A 19,637-nucleotide genomic window follows, 5' to 3' on the forward strand; every position below is an offset into this window, starting at 1 on the left:
TGATGTATGGATATTTTCTGTCAGAGAGGGGTCTTGTGAACACTGGATCTAACATGCATTGCCTACTGTATAACGTTCACACTGCATACAAAACACTCCAAATGAATAAATTGTTGATTATTGTTATTTGCAGACACCAGTATTCATATTGATAATTATGCATCTCAAATTGATGTCCATCAATTAATCATTCTTTATGTAGTCAGTCTCTTTATTAGGGCTGGGTATTGTCAGGCACCTCAAGATACTCACATATGTCACGATTCGATATATCATGATACATCACAATATCATGGTTCAATTCAGTTACGATTCACAAGCTCTTGATTCAATGCAAATTAATTTGGGTATATTTCAGTTATAATGTCCATATTTGCTCATATATGAAAGAAATGAGGAACACCCCTCTTATTTAGACAATCTGCTTCATCTTTATTGAACTGTTGAATAAGATATAAATACACAAAAAATAATTAATACAAATATTGATACTGGGATCGATACAATAGCACGAGAAAAATTATCACTATATATCAATATTTGATTGTATTGGCACAGCCCTACTCTTTATCTAGAGAATCTCCAGATGATGTCATGTGCAGCTTTAAGAGAGGCTTTAGAGCCTTCTTTCACAGTTTCTTGGCCAGAGGAACTTTCCTTCTCCTGCATCTCTTCTGAGCTTCCAAAGTTTTGTTTGTAAAACATATTCATACATTCCCCCATTGTCTATTGTATATTTATGTTTACAATGTTTCCATCATTGGTTACATTTATGTTAAACTTTTCTATTCTAAGTATATATTTTTATATTCTAAAACAGGTATATAATAAACAGTTTAAAGCATTCCAGACACTGTTAACTCTTATCTTTTGGGATTACACAAAAAAGCTGTATATGGAAGTATCTTTTCACCAACAAAGGCTCACTTTTCAAGGTTAGGGCTGTTTCAGTATTATTGTACAAATTAACAAATTGACGTCATCTTCTGGACACTCAAGGTACTACATTATAATTACTTCAATTAAGGCAAACTACATCAAACTTGTAAGTCATAAATGGTATAATATCAAGATAGAATATAATAAACTTGTCAGTTTATATATAAGGAAAATATTTGAAGCTTTGTATTAAACCAAATCTTATATTATTGGCTTGTTAGGATAAATTGGTTTTGCAATGTTCCTCACTAGTAAGTTGCTTTAACTTACAAGTAAATAATAAAAAACAAAAAAACATGGTCCTTGCATTTTTCTCATTATTTAAAAGTACAAACTAATAAAAAGTGAATAAATCTAAGCATGATCTTTTATTTCAAGAACTAAAGAGAAATATTAACAGCAAATTAATCTTAATACAATTACTAAATGACATAACCTTTCACAAATGAACCTCATGAATGCCAAAGTGATGAGGTTTATTAAAAACAACTTTCTAAGCATTCTAATTTTACATTTATGCCTACAATCAGCTGAATCTGTAAATGATTTACCTAGAAGAGTGTGTGCACAGACGGGCTAAACTTTGTAATTAAGATTGCAATTGTTTTAAAATTTCACATGCTATAAAAACTCAAAGTACATTTTAGAATAAAATATCCTTAATGTTATAAATTCTTAAATCCTAAATTGTTTGTTAATTTTCATGTCAGCGATGTACAAACAATGAGCCAAAACGAAATTAGAGATCATTTTTATAAAATCATATGCAACACGTTCCTACATGTGCTTACACTTTGCTAACAAGTACCTGTGGTGTCTGATCGGAAGTGCGAACCGATCGTCTTTCCAACATGTCTACGTGTGAAGACACGTAGTGACACGTTTGTGTTTTTCTTACCTTCATTTAACTTCGTATGCTTCAATAGTATCCTCCAACTAGTCCACATTTGATTGCAGCAGCGGCTTCTTATTAACAAACCATGGGACTGCATTTACGGCTAATTTGGTCATAAATTAAGTCCTGGCGGGACATTTTTATCATCTAAGCTCAAGAGGTCTGAATGAGTGAACCTAGACAACGAGCACTCTGGACATCCCGGCTCGAACACCCACAGGAATGACTGAGCACCCAAGGAAAATCACGAGATATTCCCCATTAATTTTCTTCATATTTTTAAAAAAATGTATTTAATGATTTTGGGGCCTAAAGACAAGTAACTTTTTCCTTAAAAAGAAGAATCTATGTAGAAATATGCTATTCATCTGAACAGCATAAAGATTACTAAGGCTTTTTTAAATTAAAGGAGCAATATGTAATATATTTACTGTACTGAAGCATTAAATTATCATAATATGTTATGAGAGATTTATGAAACATGTTAATTTGAAATACTGGCTTCTTCGAAAACAATGCTACAGCCAGAATATTATTCTTTGAAATGTCCATTCCGGGCTGGAATTTCTGTTTGTGTTTTGGCCTGTGTGATCCCGCCCACTGCCCATTTCCCAATAGTATTTCGACACCCTGGGTTGCCAGATTTGAAACAAGTTGAAGCCAGCAATACATCTAGCTAACATTGACAGTGTTATAAAAAATCCACATGAGCTGGTTTATAATTCGCAAACAATAAAAACATTTCTAACGTATACAATAGCTGATCAACTTACAGTGTAAGGCTCGTCGCTTGGCATTGTCAGTTTGATCGTTCCTGTTGCGTATCCTCAATCTGGCAAACCGCGTGAGCTTCGAGTCTGGGGAGGAGGGGGCAGGGGAGACAACTCTCTCCAATATTTAGAATTTGGAGTGCAGTACCCATTTTAAATGCTTGATGTCAATGTTACATATTGCTTCTTTAAGCTATAATTGTTACATCATAATTTTCGGTAAAGCTGCTTTGAGACGATGCATTGTGAAAAGCGCTAAACAAATAAAAATGACTTGACTTAATAAATATTTCTTAGCCCTGACACACACGAGAAAGTTTGTGAATCGCCTATGGTTTATACCCGGCACTGTAAAGACACAACAAATTTAGTCTAAAGCATGTATTTCAGTACCACAACAAATAAATGACAGATCAAACAAACAAAACAAAACACTGACATATATTTGACTCATGTTATTATAAATATATTGACTGTCCCGTGGAAATCCAAAACATAGCTGGCAAGCCTTAACTGGACGTAAATTAATGCATGGCACAGAAATTAATTCATTAAAATTATATATACCCAAACAGACACAAGCTATCCGCAGGAATGAAGCAAGTGCTTTATATTCTCTCTCTCTCTCTCTCTCTCTCTCTCTCTCTCTCTCTCACACACACACACACACACACACACACACACACACAAACAAACACACACACACACACACACACGACGCTTATGCCAGGCTATGTGCACCTTTAGGCCACGTGAAGTGTTGAAAGCCCGCTGGCAGGAGGTCACGGGGCAGACCCAGATGCCACGGGTCGACTGACTGAGACGACTGGCTGATGGACCACCTTTGCCCCCTACTGTGCCAACTTGCTGTGCTTTAGCCACCCGACGCTCCGCTCATTGTGAGCGTCGCTCCTCCGCCCTCCGTTGTTGTTGGAGGGCGTCTGCCTCCAACTGCCCAGTAGCGTCCTTCACAAGCCTCCTCCACAGAGGCCGATCTTGACACCGCTGGTACCAGTCAGCGGCAAGCCCACTCAGCTCCAGATCCTCCTGTACCACATCATTCCATCTCCTCTCTAACCCGTGCTGCGCCCATTTAGCCCCCTCAGTTCGGCCGAACAAAAGCTGTTTAGGCATGCGGTGGCTGGGCATGCGGGCTACATGGCCCAGCCAACGCAGCCTTGCCTGCCGGAGGAGCTCACCAATGGGACTTTGTCTAGATCTTTCAAGGATTTGTGAGCTCCGGCACAAGCTTAAGTTCTTTATATCGTAGTTTAGTGGAAGTTAATTGAAGGTGGAGGGGTTACCAGCCCCTCGCACCCGTCCAGAGCTGAAGTCTCACACACACACACACACACGCACGCACACGCACACATACACTACCGATCAAAAGTTTTGAAACACTTATTCTTTATTATAATTTATTTTCTTCACATTTTTAGAATAATAGTAAAGTCATCAAAACTATGGAATAACTTAAATGGAACTATGGGAATTATGTTGTGACAAAACAAAATCCAAAAAAAAAAAAAATTTGTTATATTTGAGCATCTTCAAAGTAGTCACCCTTTGCCTAGAATTTGCAGACATGTATTCTTGACATTTTCTTAACCAACTTCTTGAGGTATCACCCTGGGATGCTTTTTAAACAGTATTGAAGGAGTTCCCATCTGTGTTGGGAATTTTTAATTAAATTTTAGTTTTGTAATTAAATTAATATGGTGGCACAATTATATTTTTGTCTACAAAACTAATTTCGGGGCGCTGCTGAGCTGCTAATGGAGTAGGACGCGAAGTTGGAGGCTCCTGCTGTTTTAGATTAAAATTGTAATTTACTTGCGCTTTTCAGTCATACATTTGATCTTGACTTACTTTACTCTGTTTTTTGTTTGCACGTTTAACCTTGAACTACGTTAAAATGTCTGGAAAAAACACGAAAACCCCTAATACTATTCAGACACAACTGAAACCTAGTGTATGCGCCACGACCACAGCCTCGAGTGAATCGCCGCCTCCCGCTGAGTCTGCCTTGCCTCGGTTTGACCCTGACATTGCCGCCCTCAGGCTCGAGTAGCTGGCTTCGCTGAGGAATGACATCGCCGATATTTTTAAAAAGGAACTCCAGGAGACTCTTGGGGATGCTCTGTCAACGATCAAGCTCAACCTGCAAGCCATGAAAACACAGCTGGTTAAAGATAAAGCTGCTACCGTCGCTACTATACCGATGACATAGCTCGGACGAAAACTACTATCGAGTGTCTCACTGCTACCGTTGCCAAGTTGGAGAATAAATGTGAGGATTTGGAGTCTAGGTCACGGTGTAATAACATTAGGATAGTGGGAGTTCCAGAGGGGCCTGACACTTGTACCACTGTTTCTGTAGCTGCTTTGCTAAAGAGAGCGTTTGGAGAAGGAGCCGGTTTTGGACCGGTCCCACCGGACCCTTCTGCCTAAGCCCAAGCCTGGTGAACGTCCACGAGCTATTGTGTGTAGATTTCATTATCACAGTGATTGTGTTGAGATTGAGCTGCGCGAGAGAGCTCCAACGGATTAAAGTGGGGGATTTGACCATTTCAGTCTTCCCGGACCACACTGCCAAGATAGCCCGGGCTCGGGCCACATTCAACGAGGTCAGGCATCAACTTCGTGGCATTGAGGGCGCTCACTATGGAATACTTCACCTGGCACGGCTTCGCATTACATGCAACGGTGTTCAGAAGGACTTTGTTTCAGCGGAGGAAGCAGGGGACTATGTCAAATTCTTGACATCTGGGTGAGCTGCAACAGCTATGACAGCGCCGTCTTTTTCGTTCTTTTTTTTATTTATTTTTTTGCACTCAGGCTTCCAACTATACAGTGTTCTTATTTGCAATTAAAATATTATCGTTGCATTACTTCTAGATTCGGTGGACTCTCTCCTCTTAAATCTACCATTGTAATAATATGTGGTTTTCTGTTCTGATGTTCTGACTTGGTTAGCGTTGTTTCTGTTTGTTTAAATTTATGTTTGAGTATTTTTCCTCAGCCTTATGTGCTATACTATTGCATTACCTGTATTTCATCTATCTGTTCCTTGTAGTCATTTGATTTATGCTACTGGGGTGCCTAACAATATTGCTGTAATACTCACCTTCAGATAGCACAGTAATTTGTAACACAAGGCTTTAAAATATGTTATATTGTATTTGTCATTGTGCGCAGACTGTCTATCAGACTTGAAGTCAGTAGGAGTCTTTTTTTTTTCTTTTTTTTTTTTTGTGGTTATTTCTGCTTACTCTCCGAGTTGTTTTCACATTGTGGACTACTTTTGGTTGCTGCGGGAAGCACTGCTGTCTCCTTTGTTCTTTTGTTATATGGAGACTTTTGGTGTGTGTGTGTTCAGGGGTTTGTTGGGGGGAGGGTGTCCCACTTCGGCTCTAAATGGCTATCTGTATCCCTATTGTTTATTTTATTTAAATGGCTAATAGTAATATGGATCCCAGCACTGCTGGGACAGGCACACCTCTAAGATGTATTAGTTGGAACGTCAGAGGTATGGGTAATCCTGTCAAGAGATCTAAGGTTTTTACACATTTGAAACATTTAAACTCTGATATAGTATTTTTAGAGGAGACTTACCTTCGTATTAAAGATCAGCATAGGTTACACTGCCCTTGGGTGAGGCAAGTCTTCCACTCAAATTTTAATTCAAAGGCAAGAGGGGTCGCTATTTTAATTAACAAAAAGTCACAGTTTTCCTCCACTAATGTTATTGCCGATGTGAATGGTAGATACCTTATAGTCGCCGGAACCCTAATGCAAAGACAGGTTTTGTTGGTAAATGTATATGCTCCAAACTTCGACAATGTGGCATTTGCTAACAGATTATTGAGCAACCTCCCCTTTATAAATACTCACATGTTGATTTTCGGAGGGGATTTAAACTGTGTTTTTGACCCATACCTGGATCGGTCTAATCCCCATAATTTGACTCAATCTGCTATGTCTAAAACATTTTCCGATTTTATGTGGCAGAACGGTCTCGTTGATCCATGGAGATTTCGTAACCCCTCTCTTAAAAAATTTTCTTCTCCCAGGTGCATCATTCCTATTCGAGGATTGATTTATTTTTTTATAGACAGTTCTCAAAACTAATTTCAAACATTTAAGTATACGCCTTCAGATCAAAAGGTTTTTAAGATCATGAGAAACATTTCAGTCAAGTGTTTCAAAAGTTTTGACCGGTAGTGTATGTGTAAATACATATGCATCCCAGCTAGCCAAATTACATGGCCATTACGTAACTGCACTTTGATATTAATCCTGAAAAGTTTCTGAACTTCCTTAAACTGTTTATGAAAAGTTTAATATATAGTACTGTACAAATGTTTTAGGCATTTCTGAAAAATGCTGTAAAGTGTGAGTTTTTCAAAAATAATGTCATAAATAGCTTTTATTTATCAAGTAACTACATACAAAGTGCAGTAAACATAAAGCTAAATCAGTATTTGGTGTGACCATCCTTTGCCTTTAAAACCACATAAATTCACCTAGGTACACTTGCACAAAATTTTTCAACAGTGTTGTCAAGTTCCAAAATTAATGAAAAACTTGACACAGTTCTTCTGTGGACTTAGGTTGCCTTGATTGCTTCATTCTCTTCATATAATTCCAGATTTATAGTATGGCTTATTGTTCTTCTATTCAATTCTATGTGCTAAAGATGTTAAAATCTAAAATGTATATTTCCCACTGACACACTAAAGCAAAAGATAGAAAATAACCATCTTAAGACAAATGTTTTTGTGAACCATCTAATGTGCCTGAGACTTTTGCACAGTACTGTAAATGTAAACAATGATAGAAACATGTTTATTATTAGGAAGAAAATAGAAATATTCTTCAGAAAATGGGAGTATATATGAATATGTTTTACAGACAAAACTTCGGAAGCTCAGAAGAGATCCTTGAGAAGGAAAGGTTGTCTGGCCAAGAAACTGTGAAAGAAGGCTCTCTTAAAGCTGCACAGGACATCATCTGGAGATTCTCTAGATTTCCTGGAAAGAGGGATACAGAGAATGACTATATAAAGAATGATGGATTGATAGGCATCAATATGAGATGTGTAGTTATCAATATGAATACTGGTGTCTGTGCAAATAACAATAATCAACAATTCAACATTTGGAGTGTTTTGTATGGAACATTGTACAGTAGGCAGAACCTGCTATTTGAAAATCTATAGATTCAGATGAGAAAATTGTATTTGTATTTTAAATGTCTATTTTTTTCTTAGTTTTATTTACGTACCCTTATCCTGCAATTAATTCACCCACCTCCTATGTATATAGCCTATAGACAAAGATGTGATGCCTTATACAGTATTCAATGTTATGCTTAGAATATGAATACATGAGAGGCAGTGAAAATGCATGTTAGATCCAGTGTTTACAAGACCTCTCTCTCCATCAGAAGATATCCATATATCAGAGTGTCTGTCTGATATCCAAAACCAGACATCATAAACAGCTTATGTTAACTCACTCTCCTACCAGCCCAAGAGTCAGCAGGGGGAATATAGCAGAAGGCAGGAGATGAAGTGATTATAAAAATGAGCCAAGTTTATTGAATAATCTTAACTGCGTCTTTCTCAGTGCTCAGTCTGACTTTGTCTGACCAACACTAATTCAACAAGTGTTACTATACCATGCAAAGTCAATGGGCAATTACTACTTCACAACATCGTCCCATGTCATTGAAGACCTTGAAATTAAACCTCTTTATCCCTTTAACTTGTGAGACAATATAGCGCACAACATAAAATTAAGCAATTTGACAAATAACTATGAAAAATGAGTAAAAAAATTAAATGATTATATAAAAATGATATGTATGAATAATAAAATATTATGAACAAATAGAAAGTCATGAATTAAGACTTTGTATGTACAGTATGTTTGCTCTCTTTAAGTAACACACACAAACACACTCGTTGCCTATGAAAATAGAACTTCTGTCATGGAATGTGGTATGTAAGTTTCTTTAAAGATTATCAGAGAAACTCATGATAGACAGGTGGTAGCTTTTTTTTTATAGCTATCAGTTCATCACTCAGAATGACTTAGAATAACCTACAACACCTTTCTCTAAAAGCTTATTGAGGGAAGTACAGCAGGATGCAGGAAAAATCGTTGAGTATTGTTTTCAGTATAAAATATCTACATCTAGTGCCTGTATTGTCATTTATAGTCTTTAAACAACAGCTTGGCCTTAACTAGTTAAAAACCAGCTAATTTCAAGAAGTTGATGTCACGTCGTCACGTAGGTCACCCGCTGTGTAAGATTCTTTAAAGCACAAGACGTTCGGTCAGACGTTTAGTCGGATGCTTGGGTTTTGGCACGGAGTTCCCTCCCTACTCCATGACGCTTTCTGCAATGCTTGTCATGTGGAAGGGCAAAGCGCTGCTTGACGCTGGCGTTGAACGGAGCGTTGACTCATCGAATCAACTCGTGTGAAATGCGCTTTACAATGACCAAAGGACATTATTGAAACTCAAAATTATTATTATTATTAGGCTATTATTGTTGTCTTTTCTGATAAAAGTAATGCTCAGCAGTTTAAATGCTGTAGGAAAATGATACAGTACACCTGCTTTGTTCTTATAATGCTTAAACATTCTACTGAAGTCAGTAGATTTGTCATGCAAATTTTAATAAAGGAGAAGGTAAAGACAATTGATACTCATTATTAGACTATTATTGATGTCTTTTTGGATGAAAAGTCATGCTTGGCAGTTCACAAACTGAAAGAAAACTATAGATCTACTTTGTTCTTATAATGCTTAAATACTATAAAGTCTCTTGGCAGATTTCAGTCGTGAACATCTCAAAATGAGTCAATGACTCACTCATAGCACATAAGATTCTCATTTATTGCCACCTAGAGGCATCTCCAGAAGTAGTCACTAAACTAGTCAATTAGTTAAACTGAACAAATTTGTGAAACAGAAGCAAGCCGCAACAAAGTAACCTTTATTTTTGCAACTAATTCTGCACAATTGTGCAGATAATTTGCTATACTTGAATCATTAAAATAGCTTAAGTTGGTACTTTTTAGCTTATTCGTAAAAAAAAAAAAACGGAAAACATTTTTGTGGATCAGTGATTGTATCACCTTTTTCGCCCCTTGTGAGTTTGCATCCCTGTGAGACACCGATGCGAGTCGGACCACTAATTTAAAAAAAAAAAAAAAAAACGCATGGTGATTCGGCCTTAATAGCTCGGGATCTAAATAAATTTTCAATAATTCAATGATTGGAGTCAGCTTATACCACGGTTACCACATGTAGTATGCGGAAAACAGGAAATCTAGTTATAAAAATGGCATTGGCAATAAAACGCAGAATGTCGTGGAATGACATATTTGGATGAAAATGAATGTACAATTAATCAAATTAAAATTATGATATGTCCTAGTGTGATAATTTAACTAAAATTGTCTCTGATTTAATTGAATAAATAATATGCAAGTGATGTGCACTTCAAAATGAGTGTGTAGAGCCGGCCGCTCATACACCGAAAACACCTCATCATGATTATCACGCACGCTCTTGTGTGTGTGAGATGACAGAGACAGAGAGCACTCTGAAGTGCCCAGCACATTCAGACTATGTATTTATTCAATTGAATCACAGCTTTATGTGGATTAATAATCACACTGGGCCACGGAGCAAACTGCTTATCTGGAGGTGAGAAACTATGGTCAAAAAAAGAAACGGCAAAATTAAAGCTCGATTTAAATGGACGCATGTGCTTTTGCTTGTTGGGTGCATAAAATGTCCTGGAAATGTCCTTGAAAAGAGTGGGAGCCCTGGTTAATGCTAGTTAATGTTATTCAGCGTCTCCCTGTTTTCTTCTGCATCTCGCGAGTGAGGGACGCATTTTTAAAACACCTGCCATTTTCTGAAATTTAAAAACGTTGATGAATAATTCAAAATGCTGTCCGTCATTTTGATAGATAAACAAGCTTGATCCCTGTGTGTGTGTGTGTGTGTGTGTGTGTGTGTGTGTGTGTGTGTGTGAGAGAGAGAGAGAGAGAGAGAGAGAGAGAGAGAGCGCTCGTGGAAAACAGCCATGAGAAAACTGTATACAAGTTGGCTACTTTTTAAAGTATTTTGCATTTATGATTATATCCATTATGGAGGATGTATTCTGACTGTATTATATTAGTTCATAAGTTTAGGTGTCACTTGCACCGATGCACCAAAATAATTTTCCACAGTCGCACGCAGTAATTTTAACTCGCAAATGCGCACTGGAGAGCCTTGGTGTGGGTGACATGGCTAAGTGAAGTTCTTGATTGTAACCAGGGGCGCCATTTGGATTTTTGGGCCCTCTGACAACTTTGCATTTTGGGCCCTCTATTTTATCACAACCCTTACAACATTCTTTTTTCATTAAAAGTTATCAGTATTAATAAACATGTACAAAAGCATGATTGCACATTCAATAAAAATTCAAAGCACATTCAAAGCCGCGGGTCCAGACGGCATTTACGGGCCGCGTCATCAGAGTGTGCGCGAACCAACTGGCTGGTGTTTTTCAACCTTTCCCTCTCCTTGTCTGTGGTCACCACATGCTTTAAACAGTCCACCATTGTGCCTGTACCAAAGCAATCCAAAATCACTTGCTTAAATTACTGGCGTCCTGTTGCTCTGACCCCCATCATCAGCAAATGCTTTGAGAGACTAATCAGAGATAACATCTGCTCTGTGCTGCCTACCTCACTGGACCCACTGCAGTTTGCTTACCACAACAACTGCTGCACTGATGATGCCATTACATCTACACTACACACTGCTCTCTCCCACCTGGAAAAAAGGAACATTTATGTGAGAATGCTGTTTGTAGACTACAGCTCAGCATTCAACACCATAGTGCCCTCCAAGCTTGATGGGAAACTCTGGGCTCTGGGCTTAAACAGCTCGCTCTGCAGCTGGATCCTGGACTTCCTGTCAAGCAGACGCCAGGTGGTTAGAATGGGCAGCAACATCTCATCACTGACCCTCAACACTGGAGCCCCACAGGGCTGTGTTCTCAGCCCACTCCTGTATTCCCTGTACACACATGACTGTGTGGCAATACAGCTCCAATGCCATCATTAAGTTTGCTGATGATACGATAGTGGTAGGTCTGATCACTGACAATGATGTAACAGCCTACAGAGAGGAGGTGCACACTCTGACACGCTGGCGTCAGGAGCACAACCTCTCCCTCAACATCAGCAAGACAAAGGAGCTTGTGGTGGACTTCAGGAGAAAAGACTGAGAACACAGTCCCATCACCATCAATGGCGCACTGGTGGAGAGAGTCAGCAGCTTCAAGTTCCTGGGTGTCCACATCACTGAGGAACTCACATGGTCCGTCCACACTGAGGCCGTTGTGAAGAAGGCTCATCAGCGCCTCTTCCTGAGACGGCTGAGGAAGTTTGGAATGAACCACCACATCCTCACACGGTTCTACACCAGCACTGTAGAGAGCATCCTGACTGGCTGCATCACTGCCTGGTACGGCAATAGCACCGCCCACAATCGCAAAGCTCTGCAAAGGGTGGTGCGAACTGCCAGACACATCATCGGAGGTGAGCTTCCCTCCCTCCAGGACACATATACCAGGCGGTGTGTGAAAAAAGCTCGGAGGATCATCAGAGACTCCAGTCACCCGAGCCATGAGCTGCTCTCACTGCTACCATCAGGCAGGCGGTGTTGCAGCATCAGGACCCGCACCAGCCGACTCCATGACAGCTTCATCCCCCAAACAATCAGACTTCTGAACTCTTGATCTCTCACAATCAATATACATCAGCACTGCACTTTATTAATCTTATTATCTCACACTGGACTGTCATAAATTATATTCTCTCTTAACAACACACTGGCAACTGATTATCAGCCGACAGCCTGAATGTCAATACAGTACAATAGAACCTACTGTATATTTTATATATACTATATATACTATTTTTATTGTATAATGTGTATTCTATATTGTGTATATTGTGTACTCTACATTGTATATTATTATTTGTATATTGTGTTGTGTGTAATTATGTGTATATTAGATATGTAAATTGTGTTGTGCAAATCTGATGTTTATTGTAAATTGGTATGTCTCATCACTGTCATGACCGCTATGTTGCTCGGAGCTGCACCCAAGAATTTCACCCATTATTGCACTTGTGTATATGGTTGTGTGACAATAAAAGTGATTTGATTTGAATAAGAGACACTAAAAAATAAACCTAAGTTTGAAATTCATTAAAATAGCTTAACGCATTTAATAGAAATAACTATACAATAAATGAATATATATATGTATATATACAGTTGAAGTCAGAAGTTTACCTACACTAGGTTGAAGTCATTAAAACTAATTATTTAACCACTCCACATATTTAATATTAGCAAACTATAGTTTTGGCAAGTAGTTTAGGACATCTACTTTGTGCATGACACGAGTAATTTTTCCAGCAACTGTTTACAGACAGATTGTTTCCCTTTTAATTGACTATATCACAATTCCAGTGGGTCAGAAGTTTACATACACTAGGTTAACTGTGCCTTTAAGCATGTTGGAAAATTCCAGAAAATGATGTCAAGCCTTTAGACAATTAGCCAATTAGCTTCTGATAGGAGGTGTACTGAATTGGAGGTGTAGCTGTGGATGTATTTAAGGCCTACCTTCAAATGCAGTGCCTCTTTGCTTGACATCATGTGAAAAATAAAAAAATCAGCCAAGACTTCAGAAAAAAAAAATGTGGACCTCCACAAGTCTGGTTCATCCTTGGGAGCAATTTCGAAATGCCTGAAGGTACCACGTTCATCTGTACAAACAATAGTATGCAAATATAAACACCATGGGACCACACAGCCATCATACCGCTCAGGAAGGAGACGCATTCTGTCTTCTAGAGATGAGCGTAGTTTTGTGCGAAAAGTGCAAATCAATCCCAGAACAACAGCAAAGGACCTTGTGAAGATGCTAGAGGAAACAGGTAGACAAGTATCTATATCCACAGTAAAAACGAGTCCTATATTGGCATAACCTGAAAGGCTTCTCAGCAAGGAAGAAGCCAATGCTCCAAAACCGCCAGACTACAGTTTGCAAGGACAAAGATCTTACTTTTTGGAGAAATTTCCTCTGTTCTGATTAAACAAAAATGTAACTTTATGCGCATAAAGACCATCGTTATGTTTGGAGGAAAAAATGTGAGGCTTGCAAGCCAAAGAACACCATCCCAACCGTGAAGCATGGGAGTGGCAGCATCATGTTGTGGGGTTGCTTTGCTGCAGGAGGGACTGGTGCACTTCACAAAGTAGATGGTATCATGAGAAAGGAAAATTATGTGGATATATTGAAGCAACATCTCAAGACATCAGCCATGAAGAAAGCTCGGTCGCAAATGGACAATGACCCCAAGCATACCTCCAAAGTTGTGGCAAAATGGCTTAAGGACCTCAAAGTCAAGGTATTGGAGTGGCCATCACAAAGCCCTGACCTCAATATGATAGAAAATTTGTGGGCAGAACTGAAAAAGCGTGTGCGAGCAAGGAGGCCTACAAACCTGACTCAGTTACACCAGTTCTGTCTGGAGGAATGGGCCAGAATTTCAGCAAATTATTGTGAGAAGTTTGTGGAAGCCTACCCAAAATGTTTGACTCAATTTAAATAATTTAGTGGCAATGCTACCAAATAATAACAGTGTACGTAAACTTCTGACCCACTGGGAATGTGATGAAAGAAATAAAAGCTGAAATAAATCATTCTCTCTACTATTATTCTGGCATTTCAAATTCTTTTTTTTTTTTTTTTTTTTTTTTTTTTTTTACCCCTTTTTCTCCCAATTTGGAATGCCCAATTCCCACTACTTAGTAGGTCCACGTGGTGGCACGGTTAATCACCTCACCTCAATCCGGGTGGCGGGGGACAAGTCTCAGTTGCCTCCGCTTCTGAGACAGTCAATATATATACAGTGTGTGTGTGTATGTGTATATATGTGTATATATATATATATATATATATATATATATATATATATATATATATATACTGTATATATACAGAATATTTGAAAGTCATTTTAGTGAGTTGGGACTGTGTTTCTAATGGAAATATTGCATTTTTTGTGTTTTAAATGTTGATTTAACCCTAGAATGTATATGTGTGTGGAAAAAAAACAAAAAAAAACATGAAGCGGTCTTTTTGCATGAAGTGGTCTTTTGACCTGCCACTTCAGGTATTCCTCAATTAAGGTGTCTTCTATCATGTGTATAATTCAAATTATAACCCTGGTATTATTTTTGTAATACATTGCTAGATTTTAGAGGAATAGAGAAATAAAGTGTACTGTAATCTAGAGTACATAATGTTGAAGTTTTACAGGTTTATAACAATAGTTTTTGTTAAAAAATAAAAACATTTTATCCCAGTCCTTATACTGTATGTACTGTATGTGTTTGTGTGGGTAGAGTTGAGACATTTTACTACCAAACATGGAAATTGCCCATATTTCATAATACGTTCTCATCCAAAAGTCCTACTTCACTTTTTTTTAATGTCTTCAGTATTCAGCATTAAATAAAATATATGTATATAAACTATTTAATCATTTAAATTACTTTAATTATCATTCATTTTCCTTGAATTTTTTGTTAATTATTATTATTTATTTTTTTTATAAAGAATAAGCCTCTAGATTTCACCTCTTTATATATGTATTGAAGGGGGTGAAGTTACATATGCATTCTAGGTTTAAGTCACCTCTTATCTGAAGGAAAACAAAACCAATATTTTTTCGCTATTAGAATAAAACAGATTTTATACAGGTAAAAAAGAACTGATAGCTTGGCCCATAATTCAGAGAGGTCCAGGCTTTAAAGCCCTTGATTTTTATTAAGAATTACCATTTTGTTTTGGAAAAAACAGTAGCCTAAACATTTAAAATATTGTTATAAAACTAAGTTGACTTCTTCCCCTTTTATATTTTTAAGGTTAAACTATAACATTGCCGAATCATACCTGCAATACAGTTGATGTTATCAGTAATGGCACATAATACGTTTTCTCGTCTTGTCCTCATCAGCGCTGTTTAGAATGTCAGGGCTGTCTTGCCTTATGAGATGTTTAACATTCTGCACAGTGCTTCAAAGTAGAAAATGATAAATTGTATTCAGGTTTTGGGGTCTTCGCCATGCGGTTTAATGCTCCGCATGATCCAGTCAAGCCTGGTGAATGATGCGTTGCGCTGCGCACTACAGATGGGAGGCGCATTTAGAGCTAAACCAGTGAATGCCTTAAGGGGGATACCAGTCATCCCACTCACTAGATTATGTTTTATTATTATTAAGAAAGAACAGTCTTTATTTTAGCTAACCTTTGCAAAGTGACTATTTAGAACAAAATCAAGCAGAAAAAGTCTTGGGGGCTCTGCTGGTCCCATTGCCTGTCCAGGGCCCTTAGAATCATCCTAATCTTCACCTACGTTCCCGCTGAAACAGAACACAAGCACTGTCAAAACTGCACACGCACTGCCTAAACTGCACAACTGATCATGTTAAACAGTCTTTTAGTTTGTAGTATGTTGGCTACATACCTGTGTTTATGTATTTCACATATCGGTGAAATTAGCAGTCATATCAGCCAACTTGGTAATCGATATTATACATTATTTTTAAGATAGGTTTCGCGATCGCTTCTCTCACGACTTGCGAATATGAGAGTGAGATGTTTTTATTTAAAACTTCAGTAGCAAAAATGCAAAGAATTGTATTAAATGTTTTTGTTCAAATCTGTCCAACGGCATGAAAAACATCAGATATAATATTTGTTTGAAAACATGGTTTGAGTCACAGTAAAATTAAATGAAGGCATTCTAATCATTTATTAAATGTTCCATTAAGACTAACTACTGTTTGAATGGCAGACTTGCTTTTGTTCTTATCAGTAAGTTTTCCATAATGTGCCCAATTTGGGTGTATAATCTCAAGTAAGCATTTCCAATCATCTTGACTCAAAGTGTTTGACTCATTTCACAGATACTTTAGCGACAACAAGCACAGGAAGCTTGACCACCAATCAGACAGCAACTCCAAGGACAGGATGCACTCCGAACACCGCTCCCACTCTGAGCACCACCCTGGCTCTGACTACACACACCACAAATCTTCCCGAGACTATCGTTACCATTCAGACTGGCAGATGGAGCACCGGGTGTCAGGGAGCGGCCCCCGAGACCAGCAATCGCCATACGACTCTCGCTCGCCACTTGGACACCGGTCACCCTTTGAGTACTCATCCGACCACAAAAGCACACCCGAACAGGTCTGGAGCAGCCGCAAGACATAACACGCTCTGTTCGGCTTTCCTCCAATTAGCCATAGACACAAAACACACAGGAAATGCCTTAGGGGACTGTCGACCGCTGCACTGGGGCTCCGGGAATGCCGCCCTCTCCTCCTCACTGGGGAGGAAACACAAAATGCATATTTTTGTATTTAAAAGTCAGACACATCATTTCTTTGGTGCTGCTGAGTAATTTTTCTTTTTTTATTATAAATTGACTACTTTTTTTTTTTTTTACTTGGAAGCAGATGAATCCATGTTACACTATCATGTGTGACAGTGGATCCAGGCATTGACATCATACACCCATAAATAAACACATGATGCGGCTTATTTAAGAAGTTTTGAGTGGAAGGATGCTAGCTATCGTCTTTATCATGCTAGAGGATGCAAAGGGTTTCTGTTTTGAAGGACTGGAGTTCACCTTCCAAAGTACCTCGTTTACATTGTTTTGTGACCACCTTGCCCATTTTTATCTGTCATTTTTCTTTCCATCATGCTTGAATTATTTAAATCTGTCTCGGCTGTAAAGTAATCTGGACCTTTTAGTGCACATAAAAAAATGTCACTCACATTGTACTACTGTAAATTATTGTATAAAGTAAACCAAATGGGCTTTTCTCAGGCTTTTTTTTTTTTTTTTTTTTTTTTTACTATTTCCCTATCAACTCAGGCTTGTTAAAAAAAATCTAAATAGTTCTGAATCATAAGCAATTGGGAAAATATTCCACATGTGTACTATGTAGGAACATTTTGTTTGTAGTCTCTTTTTTTGGGGGGGGGGGGTTACTATAGAGCCTCACTGCATCGTGTAAAAAAATAAATAAATAAACCAAATCAAAAAGGACACGAAGGGGTCCATTAGCTAGATAAATTATGAGCTCACATTAGAACATTTCCATGATGATATTTCCTATTGTTTTATATAAATGTTGGCAATAATGTAAAATTTTCTGTGCGGCATAAATGCATTTCTGGTGACTGACCTGAGTAAGTCAGAATGCTGTTACAGGACACACTGATGTATATAGATTGTTTCAATTTTACACTGAAAATGCATGGGTTTTTAAAGTAATTGTTTTATATAATGGTTTATAAAGTAATTAAAATCAAATCGTTTTAACCTTGTTTACATAAATTACCATGATTCTGGGCCACCAAACATATTGCACAAAGAAACATTGAAACTGTTCTGAATATACCCTTCATCTGCTATTGGTTGAACTAACAGATAGTCCCGCCCCCAACTCACACCATTAGTTGAGTCAATGTGGTTGTTTTGTTTAGAGCAACTAGTCAGCCTAGAGGAATTTTTATAGTGTCACAGAGACAGTTTACAGTTTTTGGTTAAATTAACTTACAAATGGCTTATAGTTGTCTCTGCATATTAAGCTTGGATAGGAGAAAGCATTTTAAAACTTAAAAAGTTACAGACTTCAGCTTTAAAACAGCTTGAGGGATGTGGTGAGAACTGAGTATCATGCCCATGTTTCTTTCAATAGTTTGTGTTTAATAGTTTTTGTTGTTGTTGTTTTTATTTTTTTATTTGCTAACAGTTCTCATGATTGTCTGATGACATTTTCTGAAAAAATTAAATTTTGTTCTCACACAAATACAAATTGGTTACATGACCAATGACTGTAAGATGCAAGACATTTTAGTAAATGTTATTTGTATAACCAATCACTAATAATCAGCAAAAGGCGTGTCTACAAGAAAAATTTGAAATGTTTATAGAGACTGAATCAGTTGTTACTAGATATTTGTAACATTATACATGCCTTTCTTGCTTGCTTGTTATTAGCTTAACTTGAAAATGTCAGCTCTGAAACTATCTGATGTAATATAATATGTCTGGCACTAGTTTAAAGACAGGCAAACAGAGTACAACTAAGCCAACATCCAGTTAAAAAAAATAAAATAAACACACACACAAAGGCAACATTTATTCAGGCAAACAACGTCCTGTAGGGTATGACAATTAAATGGCTGCCATCTTTAGGTGCTCTTTTTCTCCTCGGATATGTTGGCAGCAGTGGCTTTCTTGGCTGCAAGGCAAAAATGATTGATAATTGGATGAGTAAATAGGATAAACCACTATTACAAATGGTAAGTAATGAAAAATACTAGACATGCTAGACATCATTCATTTATGATTTAATGCAACACATAATTGCTTGATCTGTTAATTATTTCAAGACACATCTTGGGTTCTCCTGCAGCTCTGTGGATATTTTTTTTCAATTTATTATTATTTGTAATAATACAAATTATTTCTATTATTTCATAGAAATACGTTTTCACTACTGTAAAATTATGCCACTGAAGGAGGTTCTCCATGCCAGACCGGACACATCAAACTAATTAATGAAGTGTATTGATTCTTTTTCTATATATTTCTATACTTTTATAAATATATTTTTTTTATCAATATGTAGAATTTATTAATTAGTTGTTGTAGCTCAAGTGATGACCCTCTAAATGCTTAGGCATGTAGCCCATCTTTAAAAAAAAAAGAAAAAAAAAAAAAAAGCTTAATGTTGCTGTACCTCCACAATAAGTTTCAGTGTTTTCATTAATGGAAAATAAATAACTATGTATTTCACTTGTTTGCCCAGCTACAAAATCAAAATTGCCCAAATTCCACTTCCTAACAC

The 19,637-nt window shown here is 37.5% G+C and overlaps 1 protein-coding gene across 6 annotated transcripts in view; it reads left to right on the forward strand.

Annotated features, from left to right (window-relative positions):
- LOC127433271 (chromodomain-helicase-DNA-binding protein 1-like) overlaps positions 1-18,949 on the forward strand; it is a 294,229-nt gene extending 275,280 nt beyond the window's left edge. For 5 of the 6 annotated variants that reach the window (XM_051684997.1, XM_051684992.1, XM_051684993.1 and 2 more), the window contains one exon: positions 16,674-18,949. In XM_051684997.1, coding sequence (XP_051540957.1) covers positions 16,674-16,983 — 310 coding nt within the window. In that variant the 3' untranslated portion in view covers positions 16,984-18,949. Of the gene's footprint in view, positions 1-7,518; positions 8,673-16,673 lie in introns of those variants that run through there. The other variant, XM_051684994.1, reaches the window with a different exon arrangement.
- The last annotated feature ends 688 nt before the right edge of the window (positions 18,950-19,637 follow it).

Source organism: Myxocyprinus asiaticus, chromosome 43 (genome assembly GCF_019703515.2).
Source record: "Myxocyprinus asiaticus isolate MX2 ecotype Aquarium Trade chromosome 43, UBuf_Myxa_2, whole genome shotgun sequence".
Lineage (NCBI taxonomy): Eukaryota > Metazoa > Chordata > Actinopteri > Cypriniformes > Catostomidae > Myxocyprinus > Myxocyprinus asiaticus.